The sequence below is a fragment of the Aethalodelphis obliquidens genome, unplaced genomic scaffold, assembly GCF_003676395.1.
Source record: "Aethalodelphis obliquidens isolate GAN/ISIS:26980383/991018 unplaced genomic scaffold, ASM367639v1 scaffold83, whole genome shotgun sequence".
In the NCBI taxonomy this organism is placed as follows: Eukaryota; Metazoa; Chordata; class Mammalia; order Artiodactyla; family Delphinidae; genus Aethalodelphis; species Aethalodelphis obliquidens.
The window spans coordinates 3,600,770-3,620,637 of NW_020838027.1; the positions used below are offsets into that span (position 1 = coordinate 3,600,770).

The window sequence follows — 19,868 nt, forward strand, 5'->3', positions numbered from 1 at the left end:
ACCAAACATCTGGATTCGGGAGGAATACCAGCCCATTGGGCTTGTACCATATCCTATCTTCTCTACCTGACACAGGCCCCAAAGTCTTCAGATGTCCAGGGTGCCTCACGGTCTCAACATGGGGCCCTTAGTTTCTCCTCTAGATTGGACTGGTTAAACCAGCACCACGCAGCCGAGATGCGGTGGTCAGGAGGGTGGGGCATGCTGAGTCGGTAGGAAGGTCTAACTGCTTTGATTCCCTGGACGTGCACAGGAAAGCTAAATGGCGGGAGAATCAGCACAGAGCGTGTGTGGACCCCGCTTGGGTCTTTCCTGCAGGAGACCTGCGGGCCAGGTAAAGGTGCTGAGGCGGGAGAGGAGGGGCTGTGGGGCAGGACACCTCATAAGGCAGAGCAGTCGCCCCTTCTCTTGTGCCCAAGGCATTCGGCTCCCTCTGGGCTGGCAGGGTTCTCCCATCCACACACACACCTGCTCCATCCCGGCCCCCCAGAGAGTCAGGTGCCAGACCCTATAGAGCGCGGGGGCCAGGAGCAACCTTCCAGACGATCTGGTCCACCCCTTCGTGGAGTGACTGGCTCACGTTTCACGGCCAGGCGGTGGCTGGGCTGGGACGATGAGAATATCCTTTGCAGGGAACTCCACGCCTCCCCAGCCGCTGTTCCTGCCCGTCGCAACCTGGGAGTCAGTCTTTGCCGTGTATAATCCGTGGCAATGTCAGCCCTTTCCTTGGGTACGGCTTTTCAGGTTGATGGGGGAAGGGGCGCTGGGAACAGCTGGCCACCATTCACTTAATAATAAGGCTTCTGAACCCAAAGCCTGTTATTAAACAGGCTCCCCTCCACCCTCCCTTCTCCTGGCAAGGGGCTGGCGAAGCACTGGGGGTGCTACGGAAATTCAAGGTGCGCCACAAACATCAAGGGCCGATTATTCTCAGTTCCCCTCCGATCCAATTAGGTGTGAAGTTTTAATCTATCACCTGACGTCTCTGATGGCTGGCTGCCAAGGCGGAACGACTTAGCTTTTCAAGAATCTTGAGAACAACTGCATTTATGACGCCACAGGTCCATATCCTCAACACACAACCCCACCTGACACAGCCTCCAGCACGTGCTCGCAGAACCCTGGGGCCGCTGCACCGGTGCATCACACTGAGTCCTCCAGAGCGCGTGGCGCGGGCTGGGCACGTGGGTCGTGCCCCGCAAATTACAAACATCTTTGAAAAGGATTTCGAATCTTGCTTCTCCAAGTGTGGTCCCTGGACCAGCAGCGCTGGCTTGTTGGAACCTGTTAGAAATGCAGCATCTCAGGCCCCAGCCCGCACCTGCTGACCCAGGGTCTGTATTTTAACCAGGTCTCCAGGAGATGCTTCATGCATGTTAGAGTTTGAGAAGTACTTGTTTGGGCTGGAATCCGTGGTGGCTGAGAAACAAAACCACCTGGGGGACTTTTGCTGTTTTGGGGTTTTTTGTGTTTTGCATTTCCGGGACCTGAATCGTTCTCTTTGGGCCCTGGTGTCTGTTTTGTTCGAAAGCTTCACAAGTGATCCTGATGTCCATCTAAGCTTGGAATCATCATTTAAAATTTACCGGTACCTTCTGCTAAGATTTTAAAGCAGGAAAACGCAAACTACAAAGCGTACAGAGGAGCCCCATCCACATGGGGATAATTCTGAGTTAACCACAGGTGGATCTGCCGTCTCAGCTCAGCTTCCACTGGGGAGTGGCTCTGGTGGGGTGCGTGCCGGAGATGCTTCCCAGCCCTACCCCGGGCAGGATCAGGCCAGCCACGCAGTGCTCGACCCAGCCTTCTGCAGAATGGCCGAGCTCATGCTTCAAGCTGCAACGATGGCCCTCTGACATTTCTTCACCTCCACCACCACCTTCCAATTCAACCAGACGCTCCACTTCCTGGCTAGATCCCGGGCTCTCTGCAAAACAGGGGCCTTAGAAACTACAGCCCCCTACTAATGGCAGAAGGTGTAGTTCTGTAAGTTTCTCTCCATCCATCCCTTCTAATCCCAGACTATGTGCATTGCCTCTTCCCAGCTCTAGTATACGGTTGTCCCTCCCTATCTGCAAGGGATTGGTTCCAGGACCCCCGCGGGTAGCAAAATCCACGGACGCTCAAGCCCCTTATATGAAATGGCGTGGCACAGTCAGCCCCAGCCTGGAATCTGCAGGTTCTGCGTCCTCGGGTTCAGTGCACGTGGAAGCCCCACTGTGCATTTATCAAAATTTAGATACGGGGAACGATTAAATGTCTGTGGCTGGGAAAAGAACAGGAGACCTTGACCAGGTCATGGCCTAAATTTCTTCATCTGGAATGAGATGGCTGTATTATGTCAGTCATTTTCAGAGGGAAACCCTCTTGTCTAACAAAATTGTGGCTGAACTTCCAATAAGCAAAACTGAAAGTCATAGAGGGGTTCTGAGGTCGGGGGAGAAGGCCCAGACCTGTGACCACCACCCTTCCCTGCCTGTCTCTGGCTGGGAAAGGTCAGCCTGGTTCCAGGGCTCCAAGGAGGAAAGTTTCAAAACCACCGGGTTGGGTCATCCCTAAAGTCTCTCCTGGTGCTTAACTTCCGCGAGGAAGAGGAATCTGCTGGTGCTATCAAAGCTCATGTCATAGGGCTTCACTGGTGGCGCAGTGGTTGGGAGTCCGCCTGCCGATGCAGGGGACACGGGTTCGTGCCCCGGTCCGGGAAGGTCCCACATGCCGTAGAGCAGCTGGGCCCGTGAGCCATGGCCGCTGAGCCTGCGCTTCCGGAGCCTGTGCTCTGCAACGGGAGAGGCCACAGCAGTGAGAGGCCCGAGTACCGCAAAAAAAAAAAAAAATCATGTCATAAATTACAAAGTTTAAAGAGGGTTCACTTCCGGATCACCCCACCATCTGTCTCCACTCTTAGCTCGGTATAGAGCCATTCACTACATTTCAAAACGTACATTTTCTCTATTGTGTTTTAGACGCAATAATTTTGAAAAATAACTTGTATCGAGCACATTTCTGAGAAACTCCTGCATCTGGCTTCCATTCCTGCTCCTCATTTTTCTTGGTAACGACAAGGATGTAGATTAACAGGAGAGAAAGGAGCGGCCCATCCGATCCAAACTTCAAGAGAAACAGATTTTGGTGCGAGGAAGCATAAATCTTAGGGTTGAAACAAGTGAAATGAACAGACCCCCTATCCCGCCTGCACGGTGACACGGCATCCACGCACGCGTCCAACATTTGCCCAGCACTGGGGGACCCAAATACCGGTCACGATGACAAAGATGTGCAGAGGGCAGCGGGGGCCCGGGCTGGCAGCTGCGTCCCGGATAGCAGTGTGGCAGCCTGACTGATGAGTAGGTAAGGGGCTGGCCAAGGCCTACGGGCTTGAGCAGAGGGTTGAACATAAGCTCCATGGGGAGAGGAACACTGTCTCTTTCATCTGGTGCTGGAATGCCCAGACCCCAGGACAATGCCTGGCAGTGTTTAGAGCAAACGAACAAAGCACGGGTCCTGCTGACGGAAGGAGCTGGGACCCTTGGACTGTCTGTGAAAGAGTCGGGCGGGAGGGGGCCTGGCACACTGCCCTTGGCCTCGAGACATCTGCATTCAGTGGCAGAGGAGGACGTGCAGGTGGTCGGGAAGTAGAAAGCGCTTACAAAGCAGCATGTTGCAGGGATAACAGCGAGAGAGCGGAGTCTTACAGAGAATCCAGAATTCAAGGAAGAGCCCCGTGTCTCGAGGGCCCGGCCTGAGGTGACTCTGGGGGGGGCCTGGGTCCCACACATTGCAGATCAGCCTCCCCTCGTGCGAAGGGCTGTGACCCAGGCCCCCAAACCGTGAGCACAACGGTCCTGGGCTGGTCACGGCGGGACCCCCTGAAGCTAGAAAAATGCAGGAGAGGCGGTGGTGACTCAGTTTAAATGCCTTGGGAACCCACCCATCCTTGACACTCCCTCCCCTAATCCTACCCCGCTTTTCACAATCTTAATGACACCATTATTGGTTTAATTGGTATTTGTCCTGTGTCCTTCCCCCAGCCCCCTCCCCCCATGAGGGCAGGGACCGCACCTCTCGTGTTCACCTTTGGGTCCCCAGTAACCAGCCTGGTGCCGGGCACTTGGGTGGACTGACGCATGGACGCCTGAACCGGTTTTTTCCCGGAGAAGGTGGGGTGTGAGTCAGGTGTCCAGAGAGGGCAGCAGGCCCAGGAAGAGGGGCCGCCCGTAGGCCCCCAGCTCACCTCCACGCTGCTCAGCCACGGGCGCACGGCCAGGAAGGACTGCCTGGCTGTGAGATCGTACATGACCACGACGCCGTCGGCCTTGCGGAAGAACTGCTGGGTGATGCAGCGATACCTGCGCAAAGGGCCGGGTCAGGTGTGCGGCCTCCTCTGCCGCCACAGCCCGCCCCCGCGGGGAGAGGAGAGGCGGGGTTACCCGGGGTGGGGGTGGGGATCCTCACCTCTCCTGCCCCGCCGTGTCCCACAGCTGCAGGGCCACCCGCAAGTCGTCCACACGCACGGTCTTCATGCGGTAATCGATGCCTGTGGGGGGAGCCCAGCATCATGTCCAAGTCCGGAACCCACGCCCCAGCCTGGAATCCCATCAGCCCGAGGGCGCGGCCCTCGCCCTGCTGCTCCTGACAGGTGGTGTGCGTGGGACAGAGCATTGGACCGGGAGGCCCGGGACCTGGCTTCTGGTCCTGTCTCTGCCACTGACCGGCTGTGGGACCTTGATCCAGTCACGGAACCTCTCTGAACCGCAGGCTGCTCCCTGCAGTGTAATCCAGACCCTCTTTAGGGATCGAATGAGATCACATATGGAAAAGCAATCTACCAACGCAAAGAATTATCATTTACTCCCTCCTTGGGAAGATGAGGCGACAGAAAGACTGTCCTCAGATTCCTTCCTCACTCCCTCCCTGTTCTTCTTTCTCCCTAAAATGCTTTTCAAAGTTCCCATAGTACAATCCGAGTATCCCTGGGGGATGGATCGCACTTCCAGACTCCCACCGTGGTGATGCAAAGGTAGGTGGGGGAGGAGGGGCGGGAGGGGAGGGCTTGGCAGGTGGAGGGAGGGACAGAAGAGAAGGAAAGCGGTGGGGGCGGGAATCAGAGGCAAAGCCCCCTTAGAGATGGAATCAGAGCTCCTAATCCCAGCCATCAAGCCACTTGCGATCCTACCTCTGAGGCTGTGACCCTACCTGGAGTCATGGGTCCCAGAGAGAGGATGCAGGCAGGCAGGTCCCACAGCAGCCCTCAGACAGAGGACCTAAATGCAGGTGCTTTGATAACAAACATTCCTCCCTCCTACACCCTGTGAGAATGTTCACAGATGCTCAACCAGGTTTAAAACGTTTTTCCCCCTTAAGGCATCAGATCTTGGAACCAGAGGGCATCCCCTCCCAACCTCTAAAAGGCCCAGCCTCTGGGGTCCTTACTCTGGAGGGCTCAGGTAGGGACAGCAATAGCAGCCTGGCCAGACAGAGACAGACAGACTGACAGACAGACAACCAAGAGGCAGTTGATGGAAAAGGGCATCCCCGCCACGGTCTCCAGGCAAAGACGAGTGTGTGAGGGGCCGGGCAGGGGAGGAGAGATGGGAGGGTCATCCGCTCCTAGAATGTTAGCAGGACTGCAGAGGCCCTGGGCTCACAGAAGAGAGTCGGAGAGAGGATGCGCGTGTCTGGGTGAGGAAAAGAGGGACGTGTCCCATTGGTAGAATGCTTGGCATCCCCGGTTTCCATGTGCCACCTCTCCCTCTTCACCGCGCTCCCCTGGGACATCCGTGTGTGGGTTGCTAACTGCACGCACGCACGCACACCCCCATCCTCACACGTGCACACACGTGCACCCCCTTCTCCTCCTCAACCATGGAAGGATAAAGAAGCAGGAGCCCAGCCTCGCCCAAGCGGGCCAGCAGCCTCAGTGAGCTGCAAACCCAGTTCTGAGGCTCATTCCTCTTTTCATAGCAGTACCCTGGGCACGGGGTCCCTGGCAGCTCCGTTTCACCTAGAAAGTCCAAGGCTAAATGCTCCCGTCAGAACAGATGGAAACCAAACCCAAGGGTGTTTTCTTAGCTAAAGCGGTAGGGCTTCCCCCACCTGTGCTCTGGGAGGCCGGGGGGCTGCCCACAGCCTGATAACAACCCAGGGGAAAGCCAGCCTCAGTCATCACACCTTCGGGGCCTGATCTGAAGCCCCCGAGGATGAGCCCTCTCTCTGATGGAAAGGCAGGTGGTGGAGGGACGGCTGGGTCCCTCGACCTCACTGGTAATCGCTCTGCTGGTGGACGGGGAGCTTGGCGAGTGTCCGCTGGTCCACGAGGTACCCCTCCCTGCAGCCTCAGACCTGCAGGCCGGGAAGTAGACCAACAAGCCCAAGGGATGCGTGGGGTTTGGGAGGACACGGGGAGTCAGCGTCCAGCAGGCTGCACAGAGTGATGAGGGACCAGAGGCATTTCTGAGACCCCCCCCCCCCCCCCCGCACCCGTTCCAACGGTCCGGGAGCCCAGACCTCATGTTCCTGCCTCAGTCCTGCCTCTGACCAGTTGTATGACCTGGACGACGTGACTGCCCCCCATCTGGGAGGCTTCGCTTTCCCCATCTGTAAACTGAGGTGTGACGCGGGTGCTGGAGGGGAGTCGGGTGTCCATGGTTTTACGTCCAGCTGTAGCGTTTGGCAAACACGTGGAGGTGACCCCCGACTTGCAACTTCAGTGGTTCCTGAATGAGGACTGGACCTCGGGGGCCCCGTCACCGTGGAGTGTGCTGTGTGTGGGTCAGAGCTGTGGGTGATGGACCCCAGTAAGGGTGTCCTTTCTGGACAGGACAGGTCATTCCAAGCAAGAGGGCTTGGGAGCGGGGAGTGCCAGTGAGCTGTCCCAGAGGGGAAGCTCTTGGGATTTCTCTGCGGAGTCGAGGAGAGGGATGGCAACGGACTGGTGCCCAGGAGAGGGCAGAAGAAACACCTTGGGCCATGGGCCCTGGTTTAAAGCAGGGCCATGAACCAAGGCGGGGCCTCGGGAAGAGCTCTGGACTCAGAGTCCTGGGTCCTAGAGCCTTAGCCTCTAACAGTCAGTCTTCTCATTAACAAAATGAGCTCCAATGTTCTGCAAGAACATTTGACGTCTCCAGGACACCCGCAGGGCCCACCCACCTGCTTTACAAGGGGTCCGCTGGTGCTAAGGTGGGGAAGGCAGGGGCGCCCCAAGACAGACTGCTGCATCATGGAAGCCACTTCACGCACAAGCTGGAGGTCGAGGATGGGTCACGTGCTCCTGAGGGGCCGGGCGATCGCGAAGTCCCTTCGGTGATGGAGGAGAGCGTTAAGGCACCACCGCGCCCCTGTTGGTGCTGTGCTGAGGGTCCAGGGCTGCTGTGCTCCACAGGGGTTGGCCTGCTTGAGCCCCGGGAGCCCAGGACTCGGTGGCTCATCTGTGTCTTTAAAGGGAGCATCTTCCAGGCGGCTGGTGTGACATCAGCGCCCTGACACGTGTGCCGGGGAGGCTAATTCCAGCTGCTACTCTGGCTCGTTTTGCACAGCTCGATGAAGGGCGTCCCAGATTTGGAGACTTTGATATTTTTCCCCTTCCTAAATTGTAGGTGTTTCCATAATTGGCCTCCTGGGGAGTGCGAATTAGTCTGATTTTCTCTTTTTCAGAGCTTTCCATCTCGGGGGCATCAGTTGGAGGTGTAAGCAGACCCCGATTCCCTGATTTTACCAACAGGAGAGGCACCAGGTGCACTGCCAGAGGGCCGCCCCCGGGGGTACAGCATCCCTCCCCTGCCCCCACAGCCTATGCCCGAGCTGTGACCTCAGGTTCTGGGGCCTCCCCATGGAACGCTCCAGGGAGGGCCAGTCCAGCTCTGCAGCCGCTGTTTCCTGTGTCACCACACTCGGCACACGGGGGTCACTCCTAGCCATCCCTTCCAGCCGCACGAGGCCAGGCTCTTCTGAGCCGTCTTCCCATCAGAGTCCCGATTCTTCACCGTGGGATGCACCCAGTCTCTGGGTGGAATGGGGCGGGGGGTGGGGCAGGAGGGGGCTCCGGATTTGGAAACTGCAGAGGCTCAGCAGTAAGAACAGGGCGCCTACAGTCGTGGGAAGAGACCCATCTGCAGGAAGAAAGTTGGAAGGAACGGCCCGTTCAGGTTATCCTGGAGGAAGAGACCAGACTCTCCCCAGGCAGGCTCTGGGGCAGGAGAGTTTGTCTCGGATTGTCTTGGAGGGCCAGCTTGTGAGACCTCCAGGGGTCAGAGGTGGTCTGGACAGAGCCCTGGGCTTGGAAGCAGTCTTGGCTGGCCCGGTTCAAATCTCTCATTTTTTTCAGGTGAGGAAAGACTGAAGCCGAAAAGGAAACACCTCCTCCCGAGGTCACACAGCCGGTCGGTGGCAGCGCTGAGATGAAGGCCCGGGACCTCCGATGCCCCATGGGACCTTAGCGGCCTCCCCTGCCTGTGCTAGCCTCTGCCCGCCTCCTGTGGCAGAAGCCGGGCTCTGAGCACGCACAGCGCAATGTTGTTAGGGAGGCAGTGGGCTGGGACAGCAGAGGTGCATGTGGGGCTGCGGGGGGACCAGTATCAGCACGGCCAGCTGGTGGGAATGAGGACCCGTCTCTGGGCCTCAGCGTCTTGGTCTGTCCATTGGGCTGATAGCAGTGCTTGCCTTTCAGGGTTGTTGGGGAGACAGATGGAAGTGATAAATATCAAAACCCACGGTAAATATTCAGATCATATCAATGTATTTTTGTTAGTTCGTTTGTTTGTTTGTTTGTTTTTTTGCGGTACGCGGGCCTCTCACTGCTGTGGCCTCTCCTGTTGCGGAGCGCAGGCTCCGGACACGCAGGCTCAGCGGCCATGGCTCACGGGCCCAGCCGCTCCGCGGCATGTGGGATCCTCCCGGACCGGGGCACGAACCCGTGTCCCCTGCATCGGCAGGCGGACTCTCAGCCACTGCGCCGCCAGGGAAGCCCGCACTGTATTTTTAACACAGTTGACTTAGCGTGGTTAAATGGCACATAGGAGGCACCCAGAGGATTCATTTTTTTTGCTCGAGTGATTCACCTGGGGAGAAGCTAAAAGGTCAATGTGCCCTTGCGTCTTCCCACACACTCCAATGCAAGGAGCACCTCTGGGTGAAGGGGCAAAGGCTCCTGTTTAAATACAGAATTACCCGAGATAATAATGGAGGCGCATGAAGCCCTGATCAGCTATCAGTAGCTGAGCTTAACGAGTGTCTACAGTGGACTCCAGCTGTTACCCAGCAGGCCCGGGATGCAAGACGAGGAAATTTGATGGGTAAAAGAAGCCCCCGGAGCACTGTCCTCCGTCCTGCCCGTCTATACACGTGTGCATGCACGCGCACGCGCACACACACACACACACACACACACACACACACACAGAAAGTGGGGAAGGGATGACTGAAGACAGACAGGCTCAGAGAGGGGACAAAGGGCCGGAAGTCCATCTCTGCCAACTTCAGAGCCCCTCATCGTGGGCATAGGAACCGTTCGTGGTCCCATAGCCGTGGAGCACCAGGCAGAGGGGGGCCTCGCCTACCAGCCCAGCCCTCAGCCCCTCCTACGGGGCTCCAAGTCCCTCCCTGGGCACCCTTCTCACAGCCGCCCCTTCCCAGAGGTGGGCTGGGGTCCAGCCCAGGGCCGAGAACTCACCCATGGTGGCTGCTGAACCCGGGGAGAACTTGCCGTCGCAGAACCGGCTCAGGAAGGACGTCTTCCCCACGGAGGAATTGCCCACAAACACGACCTTGAAGAGCCGGTCTGGGGTGGACACAGAGCCTTCCTCCTGTGGAAGACAGACAGCAGGGTCAAATGCTGGGACGGCCGCCGGCCACCCCTGCCCCTGACCTGTCCCTGCGGTGTCCAGGGAGGGACCCGCAACCAGCACCGGGGAGGCTGCTCGGGCCTCGGAGGCAGGAAGCTTCGGGCTCAGCGCACCAAGGCTCCTTCCAGCTTCAGCAGCGGGAAGAGAGACTTTCATTCCACCACCACTGCTGCCCACGTGCTGCGCCGCAGGCCCTGCGCTGGGCCGGGCACGTGGTGCAGGGAAGGCAGCCACGTGTACACATAGTCACGGCACGATGTTCCGAGTGCCCAGAGCACGGACCAGGAATCAAGGGGCTCGGGGTGCGGGGGGGCTCTGGGCTGGGGCTTAAGGAGGAAGCAGAGATTCTCTGCAGGGGCTGGGTGGGGAGGACAAGGTGGAGTGTTTGAAGGGGAAGGGGAGATATAGAAGATATAGAAGGCTTATCTATAACTCGGGGGCAGAGGCATCCCAGGCTGGGGTCGGGCCTCTCGTTTCTGCCCCGTCACCGAAAGCCTGGACCGGATGGAGGACACGCTCGCCTCCCTGCATGCTGCTCTTCTGTCCCAGCTCACCTTCCATCTAGGGTCCCTGTCTGCCCTGGAAATAAGGCAAGACAGTCTCCACTCAGTAGCTTGGGAAATCCCAGGATGCCAGGCTACGGGAAGAACTTTCCAGAACACAGTCATGGTGGTCCTTCTCCACCCGGCAGCGGGACAGACTGGGAACTGGCCTGCCTGTTACTCTGGCGTGTACGGCCCAGCGGGAAGTGGACTTGCTCCAGGATGCTGGGTGAGTGAGAGGCAGAGTGAGGACCGGCACAGGGCCCTTCCTCCGATGGTCATTAAGTCCAGAGAGCCACGTGCTCCCCCAGCACTGCCAGGCCAGATGAGGAGGCTTTTCAGAATCTATTTGGAAGTGGATTTGGGGGGAATTAGCTCCTCTCACCGAGCTAATACTATAGCGGAGTAGCAGCAGATATTAGCAGTACTTGAATTTCAGAGAAAAGCCATTAACAGCCTTTTGGGGAGAAATCAATTCCATGCTGTACTTAGGAGGGAATTCAAGGTCAATTACAGAAACCTAAACCCAACTTAAAAAAAAAAAAAAAAAGAGAGAGAAACCCACACTCAGAAACACTGCCCGGCCCCAGTTTCTTTATTCCTGCATGCACAAGCACCACTCTCTGCCAGGCTCGTGCTCCGTTTGTCCTTTGTTTGGGACCGAAGCTCAGTGCAGCCACTGGCCCACCCCAGGCCCGGGGCCGGTGGGAGGAGATGGTCTTGGCTGCAGACGCAGTGGCGGACCTTCTCTGTGCTCCCCTCACCCTGGCCCCCGCCTGCGGCAGGACACTTATTCCGCAGACAGGATATGATCAACCCGATGATGGTTCAGTTTGGGGAAGGACCCACCTCACAGGAGCAGCGAAGCTGTTCCAGTTCTTGCCCTTAACCTGGGGGACAAACCACCTGCCCGCAAACGACAGTGAGACAACAACATTGTGGGGAGGGGCCGGAGAAAGGCTCCCTCCACTGGCAAGTCAGGGGATCTGTTCTCATTCTCCTTCCCACCACTGTTTTTATTTTTTTAAAGCTTTAAAAAATGAAAGTAATACATACTAATTTCTAAAATTAGGAAACTTAGCAGAGAGGAAATGAATGACTATTCATAATTTACCCCCCAACCCTGAAATGGTCACTATTCCTATTTGGATACATTTCTTCCAGGTTTTTTTTTATATAGATGAATCAATATATGTTTTTTTGAGAGAAATTTGAGATACTATGTATACTTTATTTATATTATTATATATAATATAAATTTATGTATAATTTTCTATTTGTTCCTATGTTATTGAATTATATATAAATATTTCTGAGTCACTGAAGTTTTCCAAAAATGTGATTTTTAATAGCACTATAACATTCTATTAAATTAACATAGTCTAATTTATGTCCCTACTGTTGTTTTTTCAGTTATTTGCTCTTATGCACTTACATTCTTGGATTAAATTTTTGTCTGGTTTTGGTTATTTCCTTAGGAAAGGTTGCTAGAAGTAGGAGGGCTGGTTCAAAGGAGGCGGACTTTTAAAGTTCTTGATTCCTATTATCAAACTACTTTCCCGAAAGCTGGTACCAATTGATGGCTCAGCGGCCTTGCAAGGGGCCCTCTGTGGAGGCTGCTGTGTGACTGGCTTCCAGCAGACACACTTCCTCTCTGCTGCAGCTTCTGTCCCAGCTAAACAGCACCGCATCCCGGTGCAGCCGGTGGGGCTGCAGAGCGGTGGGTGCGAAGGCTGGGCTCCCCTCACTGCGGGCTGGGTGGGCCTCCTCGCTCTGGGCTCTACTTCCCCACCCGCCTGAGGGGAGAACAGATCTCTGATGCCTGTCATCCAACAACCGCAAGGATCAGGTGCCACGGCAGACACGGACGCTCAGCCTCTTCCTTCCCCCCATCTCTCGTGGCCCTCTTAACACTTCTTTCACATTTGGGGGGCTATCGTGGGGTATTTAAAGCCCCATTTGTGCCCACTGCCAGCAAGTGTAGTCTGTCCACTTTGGGGATGTAGAAGGGGGTGTAGGGGGGCTGCCCCACGCACCAAGGGCCCTTCAGAGGAGTGGTTTGTAGGCATGAATCTTAATCCAGGCCCAAGAATGATAACCGAGGCCAAGAAGTCCCCGTGCAGGGGCTGGAGAGGGCTCACTGGCACGCACGCCAACGCCTCACTCGGACCGCTCAGCTCTGAAGGCCGCCACAGGGTGAGGGAACTGTTCTAGAGGGTCCGGCAGCGGGCAGGGGGAGGGCTGAGGGGCCAGTTCCAAGGCCTGGGTCACAAACAAGGTAAGGAGTATCACCTGTGATCCAGAGGAGGACGGTCCGCACGGCCCCCTTCTCCCGGGGAACACAGCGGGGAGAGCTGGTGGGGGGCGCGGGGATGGAGGGTGGGAGTGCAGCGTCACACTGCCAGGAGGGCCGAGTTGATTAGGAACCGAGAGAAAAGCGATGGTGCGCAGACTTCCCCCGCAGGGACTGGCCTGCAGGGGGCGGTTACAGAACGGACCAGAAGAGGTACCATTTTTAAAGCGTGGGATAGCTGACGCTAATTGCCCAGCAGAGGCTCGGTCCTACTCTATAAATGCAGAATCTGAATCAGAGAAAAACACATAGGGGCCAACAACAGAAGTTGTTAGGAGAGTGTCCCCAGACCCCCGAGTCTCCATCAGGACGCTCGGCAGAGCAGAGAAGGGTGGTACCCGAGGGACACAAACTTGCTGCGTCACCGGGCCTGCTGAGTCTGGCTTCCTGAGTGGCCTTGGGGCTCTTGGGCTCACACTCGAGGGACAAGGCACAGGGTGACCTGCAAGCCAGTGAGGGATGCACCCTTACCTTAGACGGGGTCTCTTTTCCGACGGGCTGCCCTCGGGGAGACGCAGGCATGAGTTCCAGAGGTCGGGACGGCCCGATTTGTCCCTCCGCCCCCTGGTCGAAGGCCTCCGCTTCTTCCGGGCATTGGCCCAGTGGCTGTTCAGAGCCGCCCCCCAGCAGCTGGGGCAGCGGGTCCTCTTCAATGGAGATGATTCTGCGGAGCGGCCGGGAGAGCAGACCCCCGGTCCCCAGCCCCTCTTCTGTAAGGGGGTGCCCACTCAGGCCCAGGGAGCTTCTCCTCCGCAGGATGCCAAACACATCTTCCTCCTCCTCTGACTGGCTGTTTTGGAGAAGAATGAAGAGTGGGGAGAATATTGTAAAATGTATCAGAATGGAAGCTGGGGGTCTGTGACAGAGAGCTGAGGAGCACACTTTTTGGGGGCAGAGAGGAACCAAGAAAGGGAAAACCAGACCCAGCATTGTTCAGCTCATTCATTCAATGTCCTTATGATGAGGGTGAGATGAAGGCGAAGGTGATGATGAAGGTGAAGGTGGTGAAGGTGATGAAGGTGATGAAGGCGAAGGTGATGATGAAGGTGAAGGTGGTGAAGGTGAAGGTGATGAAGGTGATGAAGGTGAAGGTGAAGGTGATGAAGGTGATAATGAAGGTGAAAGAGATGATGATGAAGGTGAAGGTGGTGAAGGTGAAGGTGATGAAGGTGATGAAGGTGAAGGTGATGATGAAGGTGAAGGTGGTGAAGGTGAAGGTGATGAAGGTGAAGGTGGTGAAGGTGAAGGTGAAGGTGATGAAGGTGATGAAGGTGAAGGTGATGATGAAGGTGAAGGTGGTGAAGGTGAAGGTGATGAAGGCGAAGGTGAAGGTGGTGAAGGTGAAGGTGGTGAAGGTGATGCCGGCTCCCAGGTATTAAGCTAACGACAGTCAGCAACAGGTGCACAGCCCCGCTCTCGTGGAGCGCTTAGCTTAGCAGGGCCAGGGCAGTCATGACACACTCACTGCGCTGTCCCAGACTGTGGGAGGCGCCACAAAGGAGAAGCAAAGGGTGAAGAAAGAAGCACAACAGATGTGGAAACAAAGCCTCCTGGGTTAAAGGGCGGTGGCCTCTGCCCTGGTCCCATGCCAGCCCTTACCAGCTGTGTGTCCCCAACTCTCCAGGCCTGTTTCCTCACCCTCCCGCCCTGCCCACCTCCCCAGTAAGCCAGTGCAGAAGCCAGACCCGTTAGGGAAGCAGCCCTCGGGGATGCAGGCGAGGGGGACCACTGCTCTGGGACGGACCCCGGCACGGCAAGCGTCCACCACCAGCTCAGGGTGGGAAGGAAGCTCTCCACCCGCTTCTCCTTCCTTTCTCCTTAGGATCAGGAGCGAGTGGCCTCAGAGGCCTGAGTGCACGTTTGCTTCCAGAAACACCTGAGCAACCAGAACAAGGAGAAGCAGCGGGGGGGTGTGCAGCACTCGGGCACCAGACGTGGGTCCAGGGCACGGGCTGTGTCCCCAAGGTTTGTGAGCAGAGGCCCCATGGGCCCCCCTGGTGCAGCCCCCTCTCAGGCCTTAATGAACAAGTCAAGCTGAGGACTGTTTTACGGGGAGGAACTTGAGTCCAGAATCGAAACACACACACACACACACACACACACACTCGAGAACTAGAAAATCGAGCAGGATGTGGTGGTGAGGCGGAAGTGGGCGACGGACACAGAATATGCAGCACAGGGAAAGCCCCTTCACTTTGCCCCAACTCCCGCCCCCCGGCTCCTAGCATTTCTGGCCCCTAAGGACCAAAAACAGAAAAAAAGAGAAAAAAATGCGTGTATCACTGTTCTGAACTCCGGACACTTCTAAGGTAAGTTAAGGTATAGCGCTTGCTCACAAAAGTGCTGACTTAGCTTGGATCCCCTGATATAAAATAAAGGATCTCTAGCAATTCAAGGACTCTTACACTTATTTATAAAATCAGCTTTTTACGGAAACTGACTGCCATCTTTCTAACAAATTTCTTCTACATTCTGACGAGCCTACTAAGTGCCTAGCCACGTCGGCACACAATTGGTGTTCCCATCTGCTTTCACTCTGCTCACACACACGAGTGCACGTGTGAACACGTGTTGTGAGCATGTATGCACGCGCACAGATGCAGAGCATGGCTTTTCAAAGGCCTTGCAACTAGAAAAGACATGGACACTGAAATGACCCTAAATGAAGCGTTTCTTGGCAAAAGCTTCTTACTTGGGAAATTCTCAAGCACTATTACATTCCAGAATACCTTCAGCTTAGCATGACTAAGCTCCTTTTTGGTTTATGCCACCAAATGCTATGCACCAGCGGCAGACAGCAGTCACCTCTGACAAAGTCTGCATGGGAATTCGGGGTTTGCAATTTATCGATTACTCATCAATTATTGTCTGTGTCCTCCATTCAATTATAAGCTCCATGAAAGCAGAGACGGGGTCTATTTTGTTCACTCCGTATCCCCAGCACACGGCACTGAGTCTTGCACAGGGCAGGCACTCAGTAATGGATATTAAGGGCAGGCCTCGTGTCTAATTGATCTTTGGAGACTTCCCAGGACTCAGAGAATGTCGGGTACAGAGTAGGCAATCGGTCTCTGCTTGTTGCAAGCACATATTCCGTTCCGAGGAACCAACAGGTGAACTGTTGATGCAGGGATCTGGCTCCCATGTTGTGTCTCCTGGTTCAGCGATTTAGAAGAGGAGTTCACGATGGTCAGGTTCAAGGTCTAGAGCCGTCAGCGGATTGACATCCCCAGGGCACCTCCGCTTGGCATGTCTATTTCATGCTTGCTGTCCCCAGGTCTCCCGGATGAGCGAGTTCACACACTTTGCCCCGGGTTTGATACGTGGGGGTCTGGCAGCCTCCAGCTCTCTGTGGCCACATCCATGGGAAGAAGCACGTGCCCCAGAGAAGACAGGGCAGGGGGAGGGGAGGGAGGCTGGCGTGCCTCCTTCGGGGAGCAACAGGCCACCCCTCCGGGGACTTAAGTGCAATCGTGTGCTGTCCAACAACAACCATGCATGTCATCCCTGAGTTAATTAAATATGAATTATTGAAAGGAGTCTCGTCAAGTACAGGCCCCATTCTCATCTGTAAAGGACTTCAACGGTTGGAGATTCCGTACTACACTCTAATTACCCTTCAGACTCACGCAGTCCTGTCCCTGGAAAACCAAGAGCATCCGTTCTGCTCAACAGACAGCAGAGCCCGCCCAGCACCCACTCCCTCCCTCTCTCTGACCCCTCTGTCCCTCCCCTGATCTGCAGCCCCTCTTCAGCGCCCCCTGGCAGGAACGGCCTGTCCTAAGTGCTTGCCCTGCACCTGGATGTCAGAACAGGAAGGCACGCGTCCTCCAAGACTCAAGGGGAGCGATAGTGGCTGACCCCAGGCTTCCCGCCAGGGCCAATCTGCACTCAGCTTGGGCTCAGAGCCTGCTCGCAACCTGGCAAGACCCAGGAACAGGTGATGAATGAGCACAGCAGGGACGCCTTACCTTCTGAGCGTCCCTCCGCCATCCACGTATTTGCCGATCACAGAGCCAGATCGCTGCTTCTGGCTTGCCTTGGAAGCAGCTGTGTTTGCCTTGGCTGCCTTGTCTTTCTGTAGAAACACAAAATGCCCTCAGATCCATGCCTACTGATTTGTCCCAACGTTGGAGCAGAAAAGGGCTCAATTCCCCCACCTCATACTACAGGCTTCAAATAAAACTCTAAAGGAAGCAAGCGATGGCCTGGGCCCCCTGCGAACTAGCCTTCACCCACTCCTCCCTTCTGCTGTCATCTCTCACCATAATTCCTCCATCTCCCATCTAATAAGCTAATCAAAGTTTCGAGCCTGGGGTCTGCCAGGTTACCCTCCCCAGGAGTAGTGATAATTTTCAAGAGGACAAGCTAAATGTGGGATGCACAGGAAAAACATGTATGGGCAGAAAAAACGCTGTGCATCTTTAAATCACACACCTTCTTCAGTGGGGTTTCGATCCCTCTTTATTTCCAAACCCCCAGACAGGAGGATCAATGAACCCAGAGCCTTGCCCACAGCTACGAAGCTAGGACAGGGTATTTCAGATCTTTTGTGGAAGTAGGCTGGCTGTAGGTAAATTGCTCACGTATCTGCAGTGGAGAGACTGGGTGGAGTGGGGGGCTTACACCTGCCTCGCCAGGGCTCCCCTGACAGATGTCTTCCAGATAAGGGGGGGTTAGATCACAGGAAGAATCTCTCATTAACCAGCCAATGCTGTGGTTCCTAGAGATCCTTCCTGAAAGAAGGAGGGGCTGCAGTGCCCCAGGGCCCCCGCAGGTATGGCTGTGATCCCAGATTAATCTTTAATTGTGATTCGGCATGAACGTGATTTTATCCCTCTTTCTTCCATTCCCCACAAGGGTTCTTATTCCCTTAATTCCATTCCCTTCTCAAAGCAGAATGAGTTTGGCAGGTGAAGGGAAGCCAGGTCAAGGGATTAAGGTGATATTTGTTAGAAAGTTTTAAAATAAATTCAGTGTTACTTCTTAAACAATTATAACCATTACCACCATCCAACAAACATGTGTAGCCTTAAGCCTTGCTCTGATAGTACACATAGGTGGGCGGCAGAGACATGTTGCTGACAGCCAGTGGTAGAAAAGACATTGTGATGTACAAGGTCCCTAAAGGATCTGCACTTATAAACTAGGTTGCACCGAATCCGGGGCAAGCTAGCTGCCGTGTACTGACCACATTTAGGGCACTGAACAGCTGAGAGTCCAGCGCAAGACCTTCCTTTCCAAGAGTTTTTCACACGCACAAAAATCCCTACAGTATGGAAAAAAAGGATAGAGATTCTCTTTCCTCATGTGATAATGGGGGTCATGGCCCAAGGAGGCTAATGATTTGCCCGAGGACACACGTGAAATTCACCGTGCGATAATCCTGAAAATCAGAATGTCACATCAATCCATCCTGCCTGCCTTTTTCTTCCCTTCACGGCTTCCACGGCTACGGTCTAAAGGGGAGGATGTTAGGGGAATGAGAAATCCTAGATTCTGTTTAACGCAGCTGGAAGTGAGATTCTTTAAATAAATACAGGATTTTCGTGCTATTTGGGAAAGTATGTAACTGTGGCACTCAGGGTCAGAGAAGCATCGGTCCCCATAGGGTAAAAAAATTGTACATAAAATCAACTATGTAAATGGTGAAATATACTTTTTTTTTTTTTTTTTCTTTTTGCGGTACGCAGGTCTCTCACCGCTGTGGCCTCTCGCGTTGCGGGGCACAGGCTCCGGACATGCAGGCTCAGCGGCCATGGCTCGTGGGCCCAGCCACTCTGTGGCACACGGGATCTTCCCGGACCGGGACACGAACCCGGGTCCCCTGCATCGGCAGGCGGACTCTCAACCACTGCGCCACCAGGGAAGCCCGAAATATACATTTTTAATTCTTTCTACGACAGTGTGTAAAAATGAAAAAATTTCATCAAGCGATCAACATGTTAATGAAGAAAAAAACTGAGCATTTTGGTTTAAAAGTCATGGTGCCATTTCAACTGCACCGTCTCATGGATGGTACGATCATTTCTACATCCAAGAAATGTGGGACCCTCCCAAGTATCCTGGTCTCGTGATGCCAAGAGGAAAGTGTGTCACTTCACGGGGAATTAACACACTATGACCCTATAGGTCAACCTGAATTTTTACTATTTTCAAAAAATCTTATGCCACCGTCCTGCCCACACAAGGAGTGACCAGATTCCAAGCCTCAGGATCTTCTTGGGCCAGTCCCAGCGCAGGTCTGGCTGCCACTGGACCCCAGTCTTCGTCTTCCCCCAGGGGAGGGGGCACTGGCCAATTACCTGAAAACATATGTCCCGTTCATCCCGAAGATGCTTGTTCCTTTCCCTGTGGATGGAAAAGGGGAATCTATTCAAACATGGGGCTTGCAGTCAACAGATCCAATAGCATTGGTTTGACGGTCAGATGGGTACAGAGGAAGGCCGGGCATGGAAGGCCCGGGGAGGGCGCGGAACCGCTTTCCTTAGTGATTGTGGCTAAGGGTAATTGTGTATAAGTCAGGTCAGAGGCAAGGGGATACACAGAATGGCTTTGTGACACCCAGGGCCCTTCAGGATCCTGCATTGGTCCATCTGATCACTAAGGGAGCTTTCCACAGAGCTGACCAGGCGTTCCAGCTCCGCCTTGAACTTGCTGTGGCCCCCCCCTCCTCTAAACCTTTCATTCATGAGTGCATGTGTGGCTGCATGCCACACGTGTCTCCCTGAGCCCACACTGTGTGCCGGGCACTGCTCCAGCTGTCAGGGCTACACCAAGGAATGGAAGAAAAAGTTCCTGCCCCCAGGGCATTTGTATTTCATTGCTATTGAGAAAAATAAAGTGGGGGAGAAGTGGCATAAAGAGGGCCAGAGATGGAGGGTGGTCAGGGAAGGCCTCACTGAGGAGGTGGCATCTGAGCAGAGGCTTAACGGGTGCGGAGGAGAGAGCCCAGCAGGGATGGGGGAGAGCGTCACAGGCAGAGTGAATGGCAAGGGCAGGGACTGGGGTTGGGAGACACGTGGTGTGCATCCACTGGAACGGAAACGAGGGAGCGGATGCTCAGAGCGAGGTCGGAGGAAAGATGGGGGAGGTGGGGACCTGCCATCCCCTGCCTGTGGGCCACTGTCAGAACTC

At 55.2% G+C, this 19,868-nt stretch overlaps 1 protein-coding gene across 4 annotated transcripts in view; it reads right to left on the reverse strand.

The window, feature by feature from the left end:
* CRACR2A (calcium release activated channel regulator 2A) overlaps window positions 1–19,868 on the reverse strand; it is a 114,925-nt gene that overhangs the window by 9,138 nt on the left and 85,919 nt on the right. For all 4 annotated transcript variants that reach the window (XR_003430015.1, XM_027093179.1, XM_027093180.1 and 1 more), the window contains exons 11-16: window positions 19,037–19,082; window positions 16,703–16,809; window positions 13,203–13,521; window positions 9,665–9,797; window positions 4,453–4,534; window positions 4,232–4,346 (exon numbers count right to left, since the gene is read on the reverse strand). Coding sequence is in view for 3 of the 4 variants with exons in the window: in XM_027093179.1 (XP_026948980.1) it covers window positions 4,232–4,346; window positions 4,453–4,534; window positions 9,665–9,797; window positions 13,203–13,521; window positions 16,703–16,809; window positions 19,037–19,082 (802 nt within the window). In the remaining variant the exon portion in view is untranslated. The remainder of the gene's footprint in view (window positions 1–4,231; window positions 4,347–4,452; window positions 4,535–9,664; window positions 9,798–13,202; window positions 13,522–16,702; window positions 16,810–19,036; window positions 19,083–19,868) is intronic.